This window comes from Mauremys reevesii, linkage group 6 (assembly GCF_016161935.1).
Source record: "Mauremys reevesii isolate NIE-2019 linkage group 6, ASM1616193v1, whole genome shotgun sequence".
NCBI classification, from domain to species: Eukaryota; Metazoa; Chordata; order Testudines; family Geoemydidae; genus Mauremys; species Mauremys reevesii.
The window spans coordinates 94,868,469-94,888,349 of NC_052628.1; the positions used below are offsets into that span (position 1 = coordinate 94,868,469).

The 19,881-nt window shown below is 45.3% G+C and overlaps 1 protein-coding gene across 3 annotated transcripts in view; it reads left to right on the forward strand.

The window, feature by feature from the left end:
* Nucleotides 1-19,881, forward strand: part of VPS13A (vacuolar protein sorting 13 homolog A) — a 303,373-nt gene that overhangs the window by 45,962 nt on the left and 237,530 nt on the right. For all 3 annotated transcript variants that reach the window (XM_039545239.1, XM_039545242.1, XM_039545240.1), the window contains exons 15-16: nucleotides 9,148-9,283; nucleotides 19,658-19,752. In XM_039545239.1, coding sequence (XP_039401173.1) covers nucleotides 9,148-9,283; nucleotides 19,658-19,752 — 231 coding nt within the window. The remainder of the gene's footprint in view (nucleotides 1-9,147; nucleotides 9,284-19,657; nucleotides 19,753-19,881) is intronic.

Genomic DNA, 19,881 nt, shown 5'->3' on the forward strand with positions numbered 1-19,881 from the left:
CCATTTGGTAAATTAAAAAAATAGGAAGGAACAGTTTCTAAGGTTGTTCAAACCTTGGATAAAGAAACAAAATAGAACAAAAGATTTCATATCAGATAAAATGCTATTGTTTTGAGCTCCTTCATTTTAACATGAGGCTCATGGGGGGGGGGAGGGGGAAGGTCTCCAGCAGCAGAAGAAAGCCAAACATGTCAGAAAAGCTCAGTCCATCTGTGCATCCTACTTCACTGTTTTTATGGAGGCAGTGAAGAAAACTATCTGTCAGTAACCTCCCTTGAAAAATCTCTGTTTCAGCTTAGCCTGTTTTAGCACACCACCTTACATATCTTGTAACTTCAATACTGTTTAGGAATTAAGGTAGTAGTATAGGAGAAGCTGGTAGCAACCCTTAAGTTTAGCTTGCCTAACACTTTCCATTATAAGAGATTATTGCATCCTTTTTAGAGGTACTCTGCCTCAGTTGTTTGCAATAGGTCTTTGAAATTTGGCAGGGAGAAAGCCTTCGAGCTAGAAAAGTGGATTTCTCTGTGACCCATGAGATTCCATTCATATTTGTCTGCCTTGTAAATTGTTAAATACTTCCTTTTTTCTTCTGTTGCTTGCATTGCTGAGGCAGATTTTGACAGTATATCAGAATGAAAATTAGCAAGATCCTTCTAAAGGGAAAAATGCCAAAGCAACAGCAGCCCCACATGCTAATACCTACTGGAACAATCGGGGTGGGAGGAGAGGAGAGAGAGCTCGTTTGGGCTCCCTATGCATGGCCACAACACTAGGCCCCACTACACTAGGCCATAGTGTCCCATTCTTCCCCTCTTGGTCTCCACATGGGACATGAGCCCTCTTGCCCCATGCCACAGGATTGGGATGTATAGAGATGTCTGGGTGTGTGTGATTTCCCCTGACCACTCCCTGGTTGCAGTATATGATGCCAGCTGCTCATACTGCATTGGGACAACAATCTTCTGCTGCCAGCTGCTTTAGTATAGTCCTGTAGCTCAGGTAATGGAGGTCTGTCCAACAATGTCAAAGGTTCAGCGTTCAAACCTTGCTGATGATGCATGATGGAGCAGTTATAATTTTACATGATAGAATTTGTTTGTACATTTTCTTAACACTCTCCCCTCCCCCAGGTGGATAAAAAAAATCTGATTTTTGTAATTCAATCAATTTTCTATTTGGTTTAAATTATGTTTTTTTTTTCCTTTGAGTGATTGAATAAGTCAGTTCCACTGTAGGTGTGTGCCTGCTCTGTCGGGCTGGCTCAAGTGCCCCCTGTTTCTGTGTGCTGGTATAAGAGGGTTTAGTCTCCCCCTGTCCTTCTCAGTTCCTTTTTTCCACCAGTGATGGTTGTCAGAGCATCACAGACTTGTTTACTTAAGTGCCTCCCTCACTCATAAATAGTTGCAGCGAATTATTGTTAGTTTCTCAAGTAAGATAGTGTTAGGTTTTCTTTTTTGTATCCTTTGGGATTTTTTTTTTTTTTTGGTACCAGGCTCGGTACTGGAATGATGCCTCGCTTCCCAGGTTTTAAGTCCTGTGGAACATGTTGAAAACCCATGTCAGTTGGTGATCTTCATCCAGCCTGCCAGAAGTGCATAGGCGAGGCCAACAGTAGTGACAAATATCACATTTGCAATGGCTTCAAATCCTGCAGGAAAAAGGATAGAGCAGTGAGGCTTATGTGTTTGCTTGTGGAAGCAGCACTTTGACTCCCAGCCAAGTCATCGCATGCAGAGAGTGCCCAAGTACTTCAGTGTCACATCTGGTGGAACACTATGTAATATCTTTGGCCCCTCAATCCTGATCTGTGGTACTGAAGAAGAGACCCAGACCTTTCGTGAGCTCATCGTCTCGTTCATCAGTCTTAGTGCCTCTATCTCACCTCAGTACCATCTCTAAGTGTTTGGCAGAGTGAGCTGTCCCAGAAGCCTCACCTTCTGAAAGTGGGTTCGCTGTCTCTGGAGTCTGTACCACGTGTGCCAAAGTTGTCCCCGAAGAGACGTTTGAGGAGCCCAACACTCAGTGCCACTCCCATGTACCCCAGAGGCATATGCAGCTGCAAGAGACTTACTTAACCTTCGGTACTTGTTTCACCAGAACTGGAAACCATCCAACCAGTTCCTTCTCCCACAGCTCTTGCCTCAGCACACTGAGAATCCCTGGTACCCTATCTATACCATCTCTCAATCCAGTTTTATTCAGAGGGAAATCTCCCATGACTTTTCTGATACTTCCAGCCCCTGGTTCAGGATACCTCTTTCTGGTACTGTCTGCATCAGCACCTTCATTATTGTAAACTTCTGGTTCCTTGGCCTTGACCTCAGAAGTGCAGTCCTCTGTATCCCACTTGGGACACAGCACTTACTCTCCTTGTGGTCGTCGGAGCCATGGACAATGTAGCAGCCCGACATTGGTCTTTTCCTAAGGGGTGAGTGTCTGTACAAGGATGGGTCCTGGGACTCCAGGGGCTGCTCTGGGCTCCATGGGGCATTCCTCCTCCAGCCAGAGCATCCCCTCAGCTGTCTCAATAGCTGTGGGGAGCACACTGGGACATGATGGCACTGGGAATATCATTCCCCGATACCTGACTTTGAGATGGGTACGTCTGTGTCCGGTACTGTGACCAGTCCCAGCCAACCATGTCCTTTTCGAGCAGTTTCTCCCACCACAGATTACAGAGTTGCCACCACCTCAGATGCCAGTTGGATCCTTATCTTCATCACCAGATGAAGCTATGGGTTCAGTGGGAGATTTCCTCCAGAAGACCACAGGGCCCACCAAGACCTTCTGAAAAGAGTGGCCTTGGTGCTTGGCATCCATGCAGAAGAGGTACATGAGAGTTCTCGCAAGTTGATGGACATTGTAGTATCTACTACCGTGGCTAAGGTTGCTCTGTCAGTCAGGTAGTCATGGAGCTGGTCAAGACTGTTTGGCAGACACTATCATCACTGGCTCCCAAAACCAAAACAAACTGAGAAGAGATACTTCATTCCCTCTAAGGGTATGAACAGTTTTACATTCACTCCTCTCTGGGTTCTCTTGTGGTGGCAGCTGCCAATGAGTGGGAAAGACAACAAGCCTCCAGGCCTAATAGCAAGGACTCAAAAAGATCAGACTTGTTTGGTCAGAGATTCCTCAGGGGACCTGTGGATCAGGATCACAGACCAGCAGGAGCTCCTCAGTCAATATGACTGTTATTCTGGGAGAAGATTGCAGAATTGAAGGACAAATTACCAGAGGATTGTAAGCAAGACTTCTCAGGAATGATGGAGGAGGGTAAACTGGTCACCAGAACAGCCCTTCAGGGTAGTTTTTGGATAGTGCAGATTTGGTGGCCCAAATAGGAAGGTGTTATGAGAAGGTGTTCATGATTACAGTCATCCGGACTGCCTGTAAAAGTCCAACAGATATATAGGACCTTCCGCTTGAAGGTCCTACTGTATTCTCCAAGAAAACTGTTGACAGGCTTCACAACCTTAAAGATTCCAGGGCAACATCCAGATCTCTTGGAATCTAAACTCCAGCAATGAAGAGAGAGCATTTTAATCAGCAACAACCTTTTTAACACCATAACTTTGCTCCCAGTGTCCAAGATCCGCCTAGGGAAAAGGGAAGGAGTTATAGAAGGTGCTCTCCACATAAGAACTGCTGTACCGGGTCAGACCAAAGGTCCATCTAGCCCAGTATCTGTCTACCGACAGTGGCCAATGCCAGGTGCCCCAAAGGGAGTGAACCTAACAGGCAGTGATCAAGTGATCTCTCTCCTGCCATCCATCTCCATCATCTGACGAACAGAGGCTAGGGACACCATTCTTTACCCATCCTGGCTAATAGCCATTTATGGACTTCACCACCATTAATTAAGTTCTCTTTTAAACACTGTTATAGTCCTAGCGTTCACAACCTCCTCAGGTAAGGAGTTCCACACGTTGACTGTGCGCTGCGCGAAGAAGAACTTGCTTTGATTTGTTTTAAACCTGCTGCCTATTAATTTCATTTGGTAACCCCTAGTTCTTGTATTATGGGAATAAGTAAATAACTTTTCCTTATCCACTTTCTCAACATCACTCATGATTTTATATACCTCTATCATATCCCCCCTTAGTCTCCTCTTTTCCAAGCTGAAGAGACCTAGCCTCTTTAATCTTTCCTCATATGGGAATCTCTCCAAACACCTAATCATTTTAGTTGCCCTTTTCTGAACCTTTTCTAGTTCTAGAATATCTTTTTTGAGGTGAGGAGACCACATCTGTACACAGTATTCAAGATGTGGGCGTACCATGGATTTATATAAGGGCAATAATATAGTCTCAGTCTTATTCTCTATCCCCTTTTTAATGATTCCTAACATCCTGTTTGCTTTTTTGACCTCCTGCACACTGCATGGACATCTTCAGAGAACTATCCATGATGACTCCAAGATCTTTTTCCTGACTCATTGTAGCTAAATCAGCCCCCATCTTATTGTATGTATAGTTGGGGTTATTTTTTCCAATGTGCATTACTTTACATTTATCCACATTAAATTTCATTTGCCATTTTGTTACCCAATCACTTAGTTTTATGAGATCTTTTTGAAGTTCTTCACAATCTGCTTTGGTCTCAACTATCTTGAGTAGTTTAGTATCATCTGCAAACTTTGCCACCTCACTGTTTACCCCTTTCTCCAGATCATTTATGAATAAATTGAATAGGATTGGTCCTAGGACTGACCCTTGGGGAACACCACTAGTTACCCCTCTCCATTCTGAGAATTTACCATTAATTCCTACCCTTTGTTCCCTCTCTTTTAACCAGTTCTCAATCCATGAAAGGACCTTCCCTTTTATCCCATGACAGCTTAATTTACGTAAGAGCCTTTGGTGAGGGACCTTGTCAAAGGCTTTCTGGAAATCTGAGTACACCACCCTCCTCTTCAATGTCAGTGAGCTCATTCAGTTCAGCTGCTTCTTTCAAGCAGGCATTTAGTTGCTCCTCGGGTATTCACAAAGTGCATGGTGGTAGAGTTCATTTTAGAAAATTAGGTATCTGTGTTCCTGTACCTGGATGATTGATTGGTCATAGGTAAATCAGAGTCTCAGGTCTTGTCGAGCATATCCACCACTCTATCCACATTCAGAGCTTTTGGGCTCATAGTGAATTGAGAAAAATCAATACTGAGGTCTGTTGAGACAATAGAATTCATTTAGAGCAGTCTTCAACTTCACAAATGCCCGGGCTTTTCTGCCACAGACCAGATTCAAAACCATTAGAGACCTAGTACTTCAAACGAAATGTACTCACTGCTGGCTGGTGAGTCTTGCCCACATGCTCAGGGTTTAACTGATCACCATATTTGGGGTCGGGAAGGAATTTTCCTCTAGGGCAGATTGGCAGAGGCCCTGGAGGTTTTTCGCCTTCCTCTGCAGCATGGGGCACGGGTCACTTGCTGGAGAATTCTCTGCAGCTTGAGGTCTTCAAACCACAGTTTGAGGACTTCAATAACTCAGACATAGTTTAGGGGTTTGTTACAGGAGTGGGTGGGTGAGATTCTGTGGCCTGCATTGTGCAGGAGGTCAGACTAGATGATCATAATGGTCCCTTCTGACATTAAAGTCTATGAGTCTGAGTCTACAACAGCGTGCAAGTACCGCAGGCTGTTATTTCACATGACAGTGTATACCTGTGTAGTGCAACTCACCAGACTGTGACTCAGGAAGTTGCAAATATAGCTAGCATCAGTATATGCCCTGAATCGTCACTACTTGGACAGGGGGGTTCGAGTACCAGAGCTAGTCCTGTTGTCTCTGGATTGGTGGATAGACCCTCTAAAAATTTCCTTGGGTGTTCTGTTCTTTCCCATGCAACCAACACTCACTTTAGTGACGGACGTATCATTTCTAGGTTGAGGGCTCACATTTGGGTCCCTGAAGACTGAAGGTCTTTGGTTGTCTCAAGACCTAGAAGCTCACATAAATGTCAGGGAGTTAAGAGCAGTAAGTCTACCCTGCTCAACCTTTCTTCCCCACGTAATAGAGGGTGGTGGTGGGGAAATCTATTAATTAAGACAGCTCGGCAACCATGTTTTACATAAACAGGCAAGCAGGGAAACGGTCAAATCTACACTGCCAGAAAGCAGTTCACCTCCGAGACTTCTGTATAACCCACTCGATTCACCTTGAAGCTGCTTACTTTCCAGGGAGACAAAACATACTGGCAGATCAGCTGAGCAGATCCTTCATTGATGAATGTGAGTGGTCATTATGTCCAGATGTAGCCTGCTTCATTTTCCAACTCTGGGGGATTCCCCAAGTGGACCTATTTGTGACAACAGCTAACAGAAAATGCTGTCAGTTCTGTTCTTGAGTTCCTCGGCCCAAGCTCCCTAACCTATGCCTATTTTCTGTCCTGGGAGAATTCCCTTCTATATGCCTTCACTTTGATTCATTTGCTCCCCAGAGTCGTATCCAAAATTTAAAAGGATCGTGCTCTTCTCATTCTTAAACCATCAATATGGCCCTGTCAGTATTGGTACTCAGTCCTACTGACGCTGTCAATAGAGCCACCTCTTTCCCTCCTGTTTGATCCAGACATAATTTCCCAAGACTGCAGCTGTGTACTCCACTCCAGTTTCCAAGCTCTCCATCTCACAGCATGGATGATACCCTTTGAAAGGTCTTGCTCATAAGGATGTCCAGAACGTACTTCTGAATAGTCAAAAACCCTCAACTAAGATCACTTACCTGGCTAAGTGGAAGCACTTCTCCATTTGGTTTCGTGGGAAGGTGTATTTCCTCAGCAAGCACCCAAATGTTGTGCTGGACTATCTTTTAGCTCTAAAACAGAATCTGATTTTTAGTTATCTACGGGTGCCTTTGGCTGGTATCTCAGCTTTCCATATATGGGTGAATAATGGGTACCTTTTCGCCAGTCCCATGGTTACTCGATTCCTGAAGGGCCTGGCCAGATTATAACCTCAAGTGTGGGATCATGTTCTTCCTTGGAATCTTAGTTTAGTCCTGGCAACTCTAATGTAACTCCTTGTTACTTGCTCCCTCCTTTACTTTTCTGTGAAGGTGGTATTTCTAGTAGTGATCACCTCAGCCAGAAGGGTTGGTGAGTTGAAAGCTGTGGGATCAGAACCCCTTTATACAAAATGTGTGTGTGTGTGTTTTTCTTTTTAATGCAAATAAGGTTTATCTCTGTCTGGACCCAATGTGCCTTAAAAAAGTAGTCTCTAGTTTTCACATTAACCAAGTTGTCAGTTTGGCCACTTTTTAAGCATGAAGAAAGACTTCACGTAGTAGATGTGAGAAGAGCATTAGTTTTCTACCTAGTGCGTACTAAATTGTTCCAGACTTCTACACAGCTTTTTGTGGCAGCTGCTGACACAGTTAAGGGCAATCCAGTTTTCTCCCAGTTTTCTCTCCTCTTGGATATTTTCCTGCATCTGTTTATGTTACCAGCTAACACAACCCCGCCATCTAGACTACTGGTGCATTCTTCTAGAGCACAAGCAGCATCTGTAGCTTTCCTGGCTTGAGTACCAGTTGTCAACATTTGTAAAGCAGCAACTTGGTCTTCAGTCCACACCTTTACTTCTCATTACGCTGTTGTCCATTTTCAAGAGATTTAAGCAACTAGGCACATTTGACATTTTTTCCCAGACTGATCTGAAATAATCAATTTAATTCACTGACTATGATTAATCCCTCTTTTTAACAAATCATTCCGTTGTAAATGTAAAACGTTTCAATAAGAGAAGTTTATTATCCAAAATAGTTAAGGTTTTGTTTAATAAAAATAAAGTTTGTTTAAAATTGTGTTTAATTAAATTGCAATTACCATCCTAAAACAATGTGACACAAATCATGAGCAAAGTTAATTAATATATAAGCAATTTATAATTCACCATTTTCTAACATGCTAAAAATGTACAATTAAGAATCTGACAATATTAAGCTACATAATTGCTTATTATAAACGTTTATAATTAAAACTAAGGTTTAGTAATGGTTATTTTTAGTAAAAGTCATAGGTCAAGGACAATAAATAAATAATTCACAGCCAGTTACCTGTCCATGACTTTTACTGTAAATACACCTGACTAAACCTTAGCTGATCCTAGGGTGCTGCTGCTCGTGTGGTTCCCGGGGCCAGGTGCCCGCAGCCATTCCAGCAGTGGCTGGTGTGGCTGGCCCTGGGGTCGCCCGAGCGGCTGGCTCAGGGGCCGCTCCAGCAGCGGCTGATGCAGCTGGTCCTGGATCTGCCTGAGCAGCTGGTCCCGGGGTCAGCTGCACTGGCCGCTGCAGCTGCAGGAATCATGCAATCTGACAGGCTTGCAGCCTTAGTTATAGTGAACCATCCTAGGTAGCAAAAAGATGTACCGAATCTAGAATAAAGGGTCTGTTTAGTTGTAAATCAGTGTGTTTTAGCAGTTATATAAATCAATGAGAGTGCACCTTATTTAGTGCATAGTTTGGATGGCCAGCGAACCAGAATTGAAGTTGTATGAGCAAGCCTAAATGTGGCCTATTCTGGCTTTGTAGTGCTTGACTTTATATCCTAAATAACTTACATTAAAATTAACATTTTATATGTTGTATAATAAATATATTAAATTGTCATGGAATATTTTTTGTAGCTGTTTGAGAGCAGAATGCCTGTCTTATGTGGAAATCTTATAATAGAGTCTTTTGATGATTTGAGAGAGATTAATTTCCTTCCACTCTATCCCTCACTTCAGTGGATTGCCTTTATGAAAACAGAGAGATATTTGATATCAGGCCTACAGTGTGTTTCAAAAAACTGTAGCAAGTATACAGATGCTCCCCAGGTTACACAAAACCCGACTTGCACAAATTCGCACTTACGGAAAAAGTTCCATAAACCAGAAATAGGATTTTCAAGTTGCGGAAATTTTTGCATAATGTATGGGTACATGTTTCCGACTTACGCAAAATTCGAGTTACGCAAGGCTTTCCGGAACGGAACCATTGCATAAGTCGGGGGGGCGTCTGTATAAGCCAAAAAATAAATGTCACTCTTGTCATGAAGTCATCCCTGTTGTTCTGGGGCATTGGAGCATGACTTGTTTTTATATCTTTTATTTGCTTTCTATCTCGTGTATAGAATTTTAACTGTGAACTTTTTTTTTAATCACAGGTAACTAAAGCTGGATTAAAGATTTACAGACCTGGGGTAAAACAAGATGATGAAAATTCTGGTGGTTGGTTCAGTTGGATATGGGGTTGGTCAGGAGAAAAAAACGATGAGAAGAAACAAGAAATAAAGGGTGCAAGTATGTCCATTTTATTTTAGTAGTGGAATTAATTTTCTCTGTCCATAAATGGGACTAGATGGAAAAGCTGGTCTGTACCAAAGAGTCTTGAGTTTTTTGTAATGTTGTTCCATTAGAAGATGCCTGAAAATTTTTGTCAAGTATCAGGGGGTAGCTGTGTTAGTCTGTATCCACAAAAACAAGAAGGAATCCGGTGGCACCTTAAAGAGTAATAGATTTTTTTGGACATAAGCTTTTGTGGGTAAAAATGCATCGGAAGTGAGGTTTTTTACCCACGAAAGCTTATGCCCAAATAAATCTGTTAGTCTTTAAGGTGCCACCAGACTCCTTGTTGTATTTCTGAAAATCTTTGTTATTAGGCTTTCTTCTACCATTATTGTCAAGGATATTATTGCACATTGAGAAGCCTCTAGGTTTCTAATTGTACTTTTATAAATCTTTCCATTTTTTTCTTTGGGATTTTCCTCCTCTCTTTGCCATTCTTGGAATTTGCGTCAGCCTGCTGTACTAAGAATGGGGAATTGGAGAGATGACTCGGATAGAAAACATCAGTTACTGCAAAGTAACTTATTTTATTTTTGTTCACCCTAATTTCCTTCATAATCTGGTCATTTTATATATTTTATTACAGTGCAGCTCACTTAAATGGTTATCTGGTAGATGACCTGCAAAGGCTTTGGGAAGGGGGAAGCTAAGCCAAAAAACCTTTTTCTTCTTTGAGTGATGTCCCCATGGGTGCTCCACTGTAGGTACAGCTGTGCCTTTGCATCTGGAGTTGGAGATCTTCAATAGCAGTGCCCATCAGACTGCACATGTACAACTCTCCTCCCCTGCGCTGTGCGTGGATAGTATAAATAAGTGCTGTGCAGTATGACCGCCCTTAGTTCCTTCTCTACCACCTGTTGTCTGGAATAGAACAGTTACGAGATCCCTTTTTGTTATGTAGATAATCTCTTATCTGTTTTTCCCTCTCATAATTAGTTAGCTCCTTCATTTTCTTTCATCCTTAAAAATTTTTTTGTTTTCCCTAATTCCCATCAGGGAAGCCACTCCCTCACCTTTATGCCTTGCTCCTCCTGTTTTAAGCAGTGTGTGTCATGCAGGGCCACCTTCTCTGTAATGGACAGCCACACACAGTGTATCCATTGCCTGGGAGAGGGACATGCTTCCCAGAAGTGTTCCCACTGTCTGGGCTTAAAGCCAAGAGCAAGGAAAGACAGGGACCTTAAACTCAAACTATTCCTCATGGAAAAGACCCTGTGACCAGCCTCAGACCCCGGTTCTTACTCCTTACCGGAGAGATCCTCACGCTCAGCAAGGTCCTCTGCCGACCCTTACTCTCCTTGCCCGAGTAAGGGAAGATCATCCTCTGATCAGGCTGACATTAAGAAGAGAGTGGTCCCTTGCTCAGCTCCTGCGGTGCCAACTGCAGGAATGCCATCCCCGGCTAGAGCTATGGTGCTAACGGCATCTGACAAGAGGCACTAAGCTGCTCCTAGGCTGATTACCTCAGCTCCTGAGAGTAAGTCTAAGGACGGTCCCCAGGCGAAACAGCAGCTATTGGCGCTACCTCCTGTTGTGAATGACCGAAGCGAGCCCTTTACCTACTCAGTGGCTCTGGGTACATTTCTGGCACTGAGGACACTGTCGACACCGGCACTGGCAAAACAGCCAGCTCCAGGGAAGCCCTCCACCCCAACGCTGCGGCTCCAGCTCTCAGCTTCAAGAAAGACTCCAGCTGGGTTGCAAACTCCTACTAAAGCTATGGCTCTGAAAAGCTGTCTGGCGCCATCTGCTGACTCTTTTCCATATCACACCTTGCCACCATGCTCAACGTGGGCACTGAGGAGAGATCACCCACAGGAATTTATACAGCTGTCAGACCTCACTATATCTGACACTCTAGATTCTCCATTCCTCAGACAGGAGGTGTTTCAAGTCTCACCCACTTCTCAATCAACACACTCTTCATGCTCTTCCACAGGGACAGCACCTCCTTTCCTTAAGTGATGTCGAGGAGGACAAAGGTGTTTATCAAGACTCTCTTGCCCCATCAGCATCAGGGCAATTGACATCAACTTACCAGCCTTTCCCTGCTGAAGTTCAGGGCACCTAGCCTTTTCAGGGGCCGCTGTGGATGCAACCATATATTCCCTTCCCCCTAATTGGCCATATTGGGACCCCTGGATCATGTATAGGGCACAATTAAGTAATCCCCCACCGCTGTAAACACAACGGCTTCCATCTATCCCCTCCTCAACAATAGGGTGACCAGATAGCAAGGGTGAAAAATCGGGACAAGGGATAGGGAGTAATTGGCACCTATATAAGACAAAGCTCCAAATATCGGGACTGTTCCTATAAAATCGGGACATCTGGTCACTCTACTCAACAATCTCTTGACTTCCAGAACCACAGTGTCAGAAGTTTTTCCCACAGTGGTATCTGTAGGGGACCGGCTCTGGCGCCCTCTGGAGTGACAGGCATATGCACCGGTGTAAGAGGCGCCACCAGCTCCCCACTCCTTCAGTACCTTCTTACTGCCAGGGACGGTGCTGGAATGTCTCATTGTTTCACAAGCTTTCCTGTCTCTACTGTGTCTAGTGGTGAATTTGTTACATATAGTTGTTTAAAGTTGTATAGTTAATAGTTCCCTTAGTGTTAGAAATAGTCCTGTACAGGACTCAGACTAGGTATTGGGCATGACCTGGTCCCTGGGCGTCAAACCTTGTGACTGTTGCAAAAAACCCATGCCAGTCAATGATTCCCATAGAAGCGGCCTGAAATGTTTAAGGGAAACCCACGTGAGCAACAAGTGTTGCATTTGAAAGCGCGTCAGGCAGCAGACAAAAAGGAGCGGGACATTCGTCTCCAAGCGCTCCTTGTGGAGTTGGCCCTTGCACCAGGTTTGGAGCCAATGAGTCAGACTGCGTCAAGCAGTGTGGCCTCGGTATGGAGCACGTCACTGGCACCGACCAGCACTGATCCCCATCCCTGGTACCGGCTAAAAAGCAAAGAAAGGCTAGGAGGGGGCGTTCTCCTATGTCGTGTAAAAGGAAGGAGAGAGCCAGAAGAGAGCAAAGACCTGCATGGGGCAACTGTTCCCCTCCCCAGGCTCCGACTCCTGCTGATCTGTCGAGCCCACTTCAAGACCAACCCCCTACCCTGTCCATGCTGGAGGCCTTTCAGGCTGCTAAAGACATACTGTTCCTTCCAGTGCCATCCACGCTGGCTGGTGAAGTGCCCCGTTTGAGGGGTAAACCTGCTGTGAGATCATTCCAGTGGTGTCTATCAGTGTGGCACTGCTCCTCCCTACAGGGGGTACCCTGTCAGCACTCGCCTGAACAGTGCCACCAGCCCCTGAATGTGGGTCAGCTTACCTGCCAGAGTTCCCGAGCGTCAGTCCCTGAACTCTAGGCAGCGTTTCCTGGGCTCTAGGCTTTGATCCAGTGTCTGGCGCAGACCTGCAGAGGCACAGCATCAGTCCCCAGAGCCCTGGTGCCAGGAGTGCCTAAGCTGCTCTCTCAGCTCACGTCGTCGGTACGGTTCACCGTGGGCACGTCACCAGTCTCTGACATATCGGTCTTCTCGCTCCCTTCCTGATCTGTGGAGTGGCACCGCTCTCTAAGTGTGAGGTGTCACTTGCTGTGGTTCCATCGCCAATCCACTGAATGTTGCCGCTGGTCACCGGGGTTGCGGCACCAAGAGTCATCACCCCCATACAGGTCCTCAATGGAGGTCCACAGTCAGAGCCCACGGGATTGGGGTAGACATCCTGGTCCCCCAGACAAGTTTTTCTCTCTCTCTCTCTCCCTCCTCTCCCCCCCGCCCCGCTCTCAGGCTCAGACAGCAAGAAGGAGACCCTCCCCATGGGCCAAGGCCACCTACTGGGGCATTGGCATTTCTCTCTGGGCTGCCAGTGGCTGGCCCCCTGGCAACTATGGAACCCCAGGGGATTTCCTCACCCATTGCAGGGGCATAGGTCAGTCTCAGGGACATCTGAAAGACTGTCAGCGACAGTCTCCCACTCACCCCTGCCTCGGACACAGAGTCAGAGCAGGCTTCCCAGGGCCAGCCAACCTTGGCCAAGGCTCCCTTAGCAGAAGCGGTGGAGTTGGCAGACCCGCCTGTACCTGCATCCTACTCATCTTTGCTCGATGAGGTGATAGCAGGGTCATGTCACGCGGTTCCCCAGGATGATGCAAGGGCCCATTAGGAGCTTTTGAAGAGGGATGCTTCAAACCTGGGGCTGGAAGTCTAGGAACTGGCGGAGCCCTCAGACTCTGTTCAATGTGCTAAGTACAGCAGCCCCCTCAAAGGTGGCATTGCTGGTGTGCAAGGGAGTGGTGAAAATTACTAAGGCCCTATGGCAGACACCCTCCTCCCTGCCCCCCATCTCCAAATAGACGAAAAGAAAACACTTTGTCCTTGCAAAGGGGTATGATTATCTTTATACCCACCCTACCCTAAGCTCACTTATGTCGGCAGCCAATGAGCGTGATAGCCTAGGCCAACTGGGATCGATGCCTAAGAACAAGGAGGCAAAGAGGCTCAATCTCTTTGGTAGAAAAATTTATTCTATGTCTAGCCTCTAGCTGAGAGCGGCCAATCATCATGCCTTACTTGGCCATTATGATTTTAATATTCGGCAGTCCATGTCCAAGTTTATGGATTTGCTGCCAGAGGAGTCCAGGAAGGAATTCCTGGCTATCCTCAATGAGAGAAGCCCTCCAAGTGGCCTCAGATGTGACAGACTCTGCAGCCTGGACCATGACTTCGGGCATTTCTATGAGGCAGCTGTCCTGGTTTCAGTCGTCAGCCCTATCGATGAAGGTTCAACAATCTATCCAGGACCTCCCGTTCAATGGCCTGGCACTGTTTTCAGAGCAAAAAGACAGTAAATTACATGGGATGAAAGATTCTAGGGCTACCTTGCACTTCCTGGGCCTGTACACATTGGGGCTAGCGAGGAAGCAGTTTAAACTGCAACAGCCCCACAGGTTCGGGAGCCAACCTTGGTCAGAGCCCTTCTGCAAAAAGGGGCAAGGGCTATAAGTGCCGGCAAGGCCATCAGCTGGCACCCTTAGTTCACTCGAGCTCCACCTGTAATGAACAGGTAACAAGCGGGCATTTTGAGGGTGCTCTTGAGAGTGACCTTCCAGCCTGTGTCCTGGATCCTGCTCCCTTGTTATCTTCCAACCATTTGTCCTCCTTTCTCCCTACCCGGGTCTCTTTAACATCACACCAGTGGGTCCTAAGCACAGTAGCAGGGGGATATACTCTCCAGTTTATTTCTATTCCTCCCCAGTCCCTCTTCAGGGACCCTTCTCATGAGCATCTGCTTGCTCAGGAGTGCAGAGCCTTTCATATATTGATATTTCATGGGCATGGACAGTTCCTACGTTTCATAGTTAGGACCGCCCACTGCCAATTCGCAGTGCTCCCTTTTGGCCTAGCAATGGTGCCAATGGTGTTTACGAAATGCAGGTTGGTGGTGGCGGCCTGCCTCAGATGTTGGGGTACCCAGATTTACCTGTACCTCGACTGGCTCATCACGGGCCGTTCCAGGGTCCAGGTCCAGTGCAGCATAGAGATGTTGCAAGCCACTTATCAAGCCTGTTGATAAACAACAAAAATCAATGTTGATCCCGGTCCAATGGATAGAGTTTATTGGAGCAGGACTTGACTCTATGTTAGCGAGAGCTTTCCTGCCAGAGGCCAGGTTCAGGGCAATGTCAGATCTGATTGCCAATGTCACTACCCATCCACTCAGCACGGCCCGGGTCTGTCTCAGATTAGTGGGGCACATGGCAGCATGCATGTACGTTGTCTGACATGCGAGACCCAGGCTGCGTCCCCTCCAGATGTGGCTAGTGTCGGTCTATTCCCGGCCAGACGTCACTTACACAAGGTCATCACAATCCCTTTGCGCGGGTACTTACCTCTCTGCAGTTGTGGTCCAACTCGATTCTGGTGTTGGAAGGTGTGCCGTTCATGAGCCCGCGACCGACAGTCTCCCTGATTTCGGATGCATCTGACCTCAGTTTGGGAGCGCATCTTGGTACGCTGCGGACTCAAGGGCTATAGTCTCGAAAGGAGCTTGCATTGCATATAAACGTCAGGTTGCTCAGAGCCATCCGCCTGGCTTGTGGTGTCTTCCTTCCCCAACTGTCTGACCAGGTGGTGCAAGTGTTGACGGACAACATGGCCTCTGTGTTCTATGTCAACAGGCAGAGGGGAGTTTGATTGTCAGCTCTGTACCAGGAGGTCCTCTGTCTGTGGAACTTCTGCATCCAGCAAGTAATCCACCTGGAAGCCTCGCACCTCCCTGGTGTCCAGAACAAACTGGCGAATCGCCTCAGAAGGTCCTTCTTCTCTCACCATGAGTGGTCCCTTCACTCAGAAGTTCTCAGAATGCTCTTCCAGAAGTGAGGAGCCCCCCAAGTGGACCTGTTCTCCACCAGACAGAACAGAAAGTGTCATAAGTTTTGTTCTTTCCAAGGCCTCGGCAGATGCTCACTATCCAATGACTTTCTCCTGTCTTGGTCAGGGGACCTGATGTATGCCGTCCCACCAGTTCCACTCATCAGCAAAGTCCTCTAAAAAATCAAGAGGCGACAAGGCATGGGCCATTATCATCCCAGCATGATCTTGCCAACATTAGTTAGGCATACTCATGGATCTGGCTGTTGCAGCCACGTGGCCACTTCGCAGCCACCTGGACCTACTCTCGCAGGATTACTGTCGACTCCTGCACCTGAGCCTCACATCTCTCCACCTCGCAGCCTAGATGCTGCGTGGCTGAATCCAGAGGAACAATCCTCTAGTCAGGTACAGCAGGTTCTCTTGGAGAGCAGAAAGTCCTCCACCAGAGCAACTTATGTGGCAAAGTGGAAGCGTTTCTCTGCTGGGTGTCGGAGTGGAATATCTCCCTGACCCAGTCATCTCTGCAGTCCATCCTGGATTACCTGCTTCACTTAAAGCACTAGGGTCTCGCCTTCTCTTCAACCAACATGCACCTGGCAGCCATATCAGCCTTCCATCCTCACAGCCAGGGTAAATTGGTGTTCTTGCATGAGATGTCGATCAGGTTCCTGAAAGGCCTTGAAAGACTCTTTCCACTGGTCCGGGACCCAGTTCCCTAATGGGACCTCAGCCTGGTCTTCTCCAGGCTCACGGGTCCACCCTTTAAGAGTATGGCTTCTTGTTCCCTTTCCCACTTGTCGTGGAAGGTGGCATTCCTTGTAGCTATTACCCCAGGAAGATGGGTCTCCGAAATCAAAGCCCTCACTTCGGAGCCCCCCATACACGGTATTTTACAAGGACAAGGTCCATCTGCAGCCCCATCTGGACTTCCTGCTAAAGGTGGTGTCGCACTTCCCTGGCAACCAGGATATCTTCCTCCCAGTGTTTTGTCTAAAGCTTCACACGACCAATGAGGAGAGGCAGCTGCGCACCAAGTCCTTCTGCAGATCGACCCAGCTCTTTATTGTGATAGCTGACAGGATGAAGGGCCTTCTGGCGTCCTTTCAGAGGACTAGAGTTTAAGTAGAATTTTTCCATCAAATAGAGATCTAGTCCTATGCTGGGATTTGAATCTAGTTTTCTCAGGATTAAGGGTCCACCATTTGAGCCCATGGCCACTTGCTCTCTCATTCATCTTATTATGGAGGTGTCTTTACTGATGGCAATAACAGTTGTCAGGAGAGGGTGAATTATACAAGCATAGATGGCAGAACCACCTCATACAATCTTTCATAAGGATAAAGTTTCAATGAACCCAACCCTAAATTACTTCCGTAGGTGATTTCAGAATTTCAGTTAGTTATTAACTTGAGTGTTGTTTTGCCAAACCACATGCAGGTTAAGGAGAACAAAAACTACACACCTTTGATTAGTGTTTCTCAAGAAGCAGTCTGTGAACCGGCGCTGTTCCCTGTGATCTCCCTGACACAGTTTAGAAAGGTAGTAAGCTGGTCCCTGGTATCAAAAACCTTGAGAAACACTGCCTTAGAGGTACACAAAGCTCTTTAATTCTGTCTTGAGAGAACTAGGCACTTCAGAATATCTATTGTTTATAAAAAGAGAGTCAATGATTATGCTGTCTTAGCACATAGGAATTCCAGTTTGATCTCCTTGTGTATCAGACTTTATCAGCTGAATGAAAAGATGCCATCTGATGAAATAATGGATCATTTCACAAGAACTCAGTCTATTTTGGTGGACTTTCTCAGGAACTTATCTATTCAGACCATTTATAAAGCAACATCTATCCATGTGTTCACTCAGCACTATGTGATGGTACAAACTTCGAAATGATACCAAGATGGGCAGAAGTGTGCTATGGTTGCTATTCATCTAGACACCTGGTACCCACACCTTCCAAGGTCACTGCTTGGAGGTTGCCAGCAGTGGAATATGTATACAGACAATCACTTGAAGAAGAAACCTGTTACTTACCTGTACAGGAACTGGTGTTCTTTGAGATGTATACATGTTCCACGATCCACCGTGCACCCCTGCTGCTCAGAATCTTAAACATTGGGTTCTGTTGGTGGCTAAGAAATGAGTGCAGTTGGGGAGCTCTCTGACTTCATGTCCTGGATGTGAAGGGCACATGTGTTTCACCAACGTACTGCTAGCTAGAAAAGTCTCAAGCTCAAGTGCACTGGGTACCCGCTCACAAATAATGGAATGTGTATATGGACAATACATCTTAAGAACACCAGTTATTGTACAGGAAATAACTATTTTTAATACAGTGTGTTAATACTTTGGGTGAAGTATCTGCACACTGCCTGCTTATAATTTCTCTGCCAGGTATGCAAAGATTTTCCCAGATATTCTCTGGTCAATCCTGTTACCCAGACATTCCTGTTCCCTCACTTGAAGCTTTGTTTCCTGGCCTACCACACACTCTGGTCCATGAACTTAGTAAGTCATTGACTCCCCAGTCAGCTGCACTCTCAGGCTTCATTTTCTAGCCAGCCTCTCAATCCCTGGTTCCCTCCAGGCACTCTCCCTCTGCTTAAGCCTTCGGAAAGGGAGCCGTTCTGTTGCAATTTAAGTTCTGACAGATACCAAAGATGCTGCATATCAGAGCTCAGAATTCTTCTCTCCCAGTCAACTTTATCCCAGTTCTATCTTCCGCAGTTCTTGGCAATTCTGGAATGCAGTTAAGCACTTAAAACTGTAATATTAATTGCTTAGTAATGAAACTTCACTTGTTGGGTCACTTTAAAACTTGACAAACAAGTAACTTGTGGCAATCTTATTAATAACTATAACAATTCATTAATAACATTTGTGAAAACTTCCAGATGTTCCAGTATATAGAGATCCATTACACATGTGAAATATTGACTTCTTAAATATTTTCTGTAGTGAGAAGGCAGTGGCTGAGGAATTTTGAATCTGTTATAAAATCTAAACCAGCTATTTTTGGATTGAATACCATATGAAAGTTTAGCTTCTAGCTTCTAAATTCTTCTCCTAACAAGTTTTAGTCAAACATTTTCAGACCGATCGCTTAATCCAATCCAGTATTGGGCAGTGGCATTAGAAAATGATTTTCAAATCTCAATGTGAAACCTTAACTATGAAGCCACTATGTTGCCTCCATGATTAACTCTTCCATTTTTATAGTCATCAGTACTTCCTTTGACTTGAGGGAGGTTGTCTTCACAATGTCTTACAATAGGTTCTGCGCAATAGACAGGTGTTGCCACTATTCTTTTTCCCCCGCCTTATGAGGATAGGTTGGAACTAGTTCTGAGTCCACAAACCTATTTTAAAGCCTGATTCTGCAAACAGGCATTGATTGGCACTTCGTTTATCTGGGACTACTTGCCAGAGCAAGTTCTATAAAGGTTTGCAGAATCTGACTCCTAGAGAGAGTATTCTTAAGAAATCCAGAATAATCTTTCACCCACAATAACAGAGCACCCTACCTGGATTACATCCTGAATCACTAAGGACTACAAATCCCAAGAAGGGGAATAGAGTTCTGTGTGGTGTTATAAAACATTTTGTTACACATTTTCATGACCATAAGTATTTAAAAAACAGCCTAGTTTTTTGTGTATCACTTTGTTTTCAAGCTCAATAACTAATTAATCTCCTGTATGTGGGGGTGTCCAATTAGCTTTTGTTAATTGGAGAGACATGCATATAGCTCTGCATGTCAGGGGTAGAATAGACCTTAGTGACTAGTTCAGAAGAAACCATAAAAGGTCTTTGTCAAAGGTTGTGACTTCTGGCAATCTCTTGCATAAAAGTATTGTGTAGTTGGAGGTATATAATGTTGTACAAAGACAACTGTATTTTTTTTTAGGAAATGCATACTGCAAATATGATTGTTTTATAATGTGGCAGGTCTTGAAGAATTGATGACACTGGAAGAGAAGGCTAAACTCTATGCAGCAATTGGGTATAGTGAAACAGCTGTTGATCCAACGTTGCCAAAAACAGTAAGTAAGATTTGGCTATCTTATTTGATCAGCAAACATTTTAATATATACCATATATAAATATAATTAGCAGTTTTACACTGAAAAACAATACACACAATTTGGGATCATTTATACATTACTTTGATC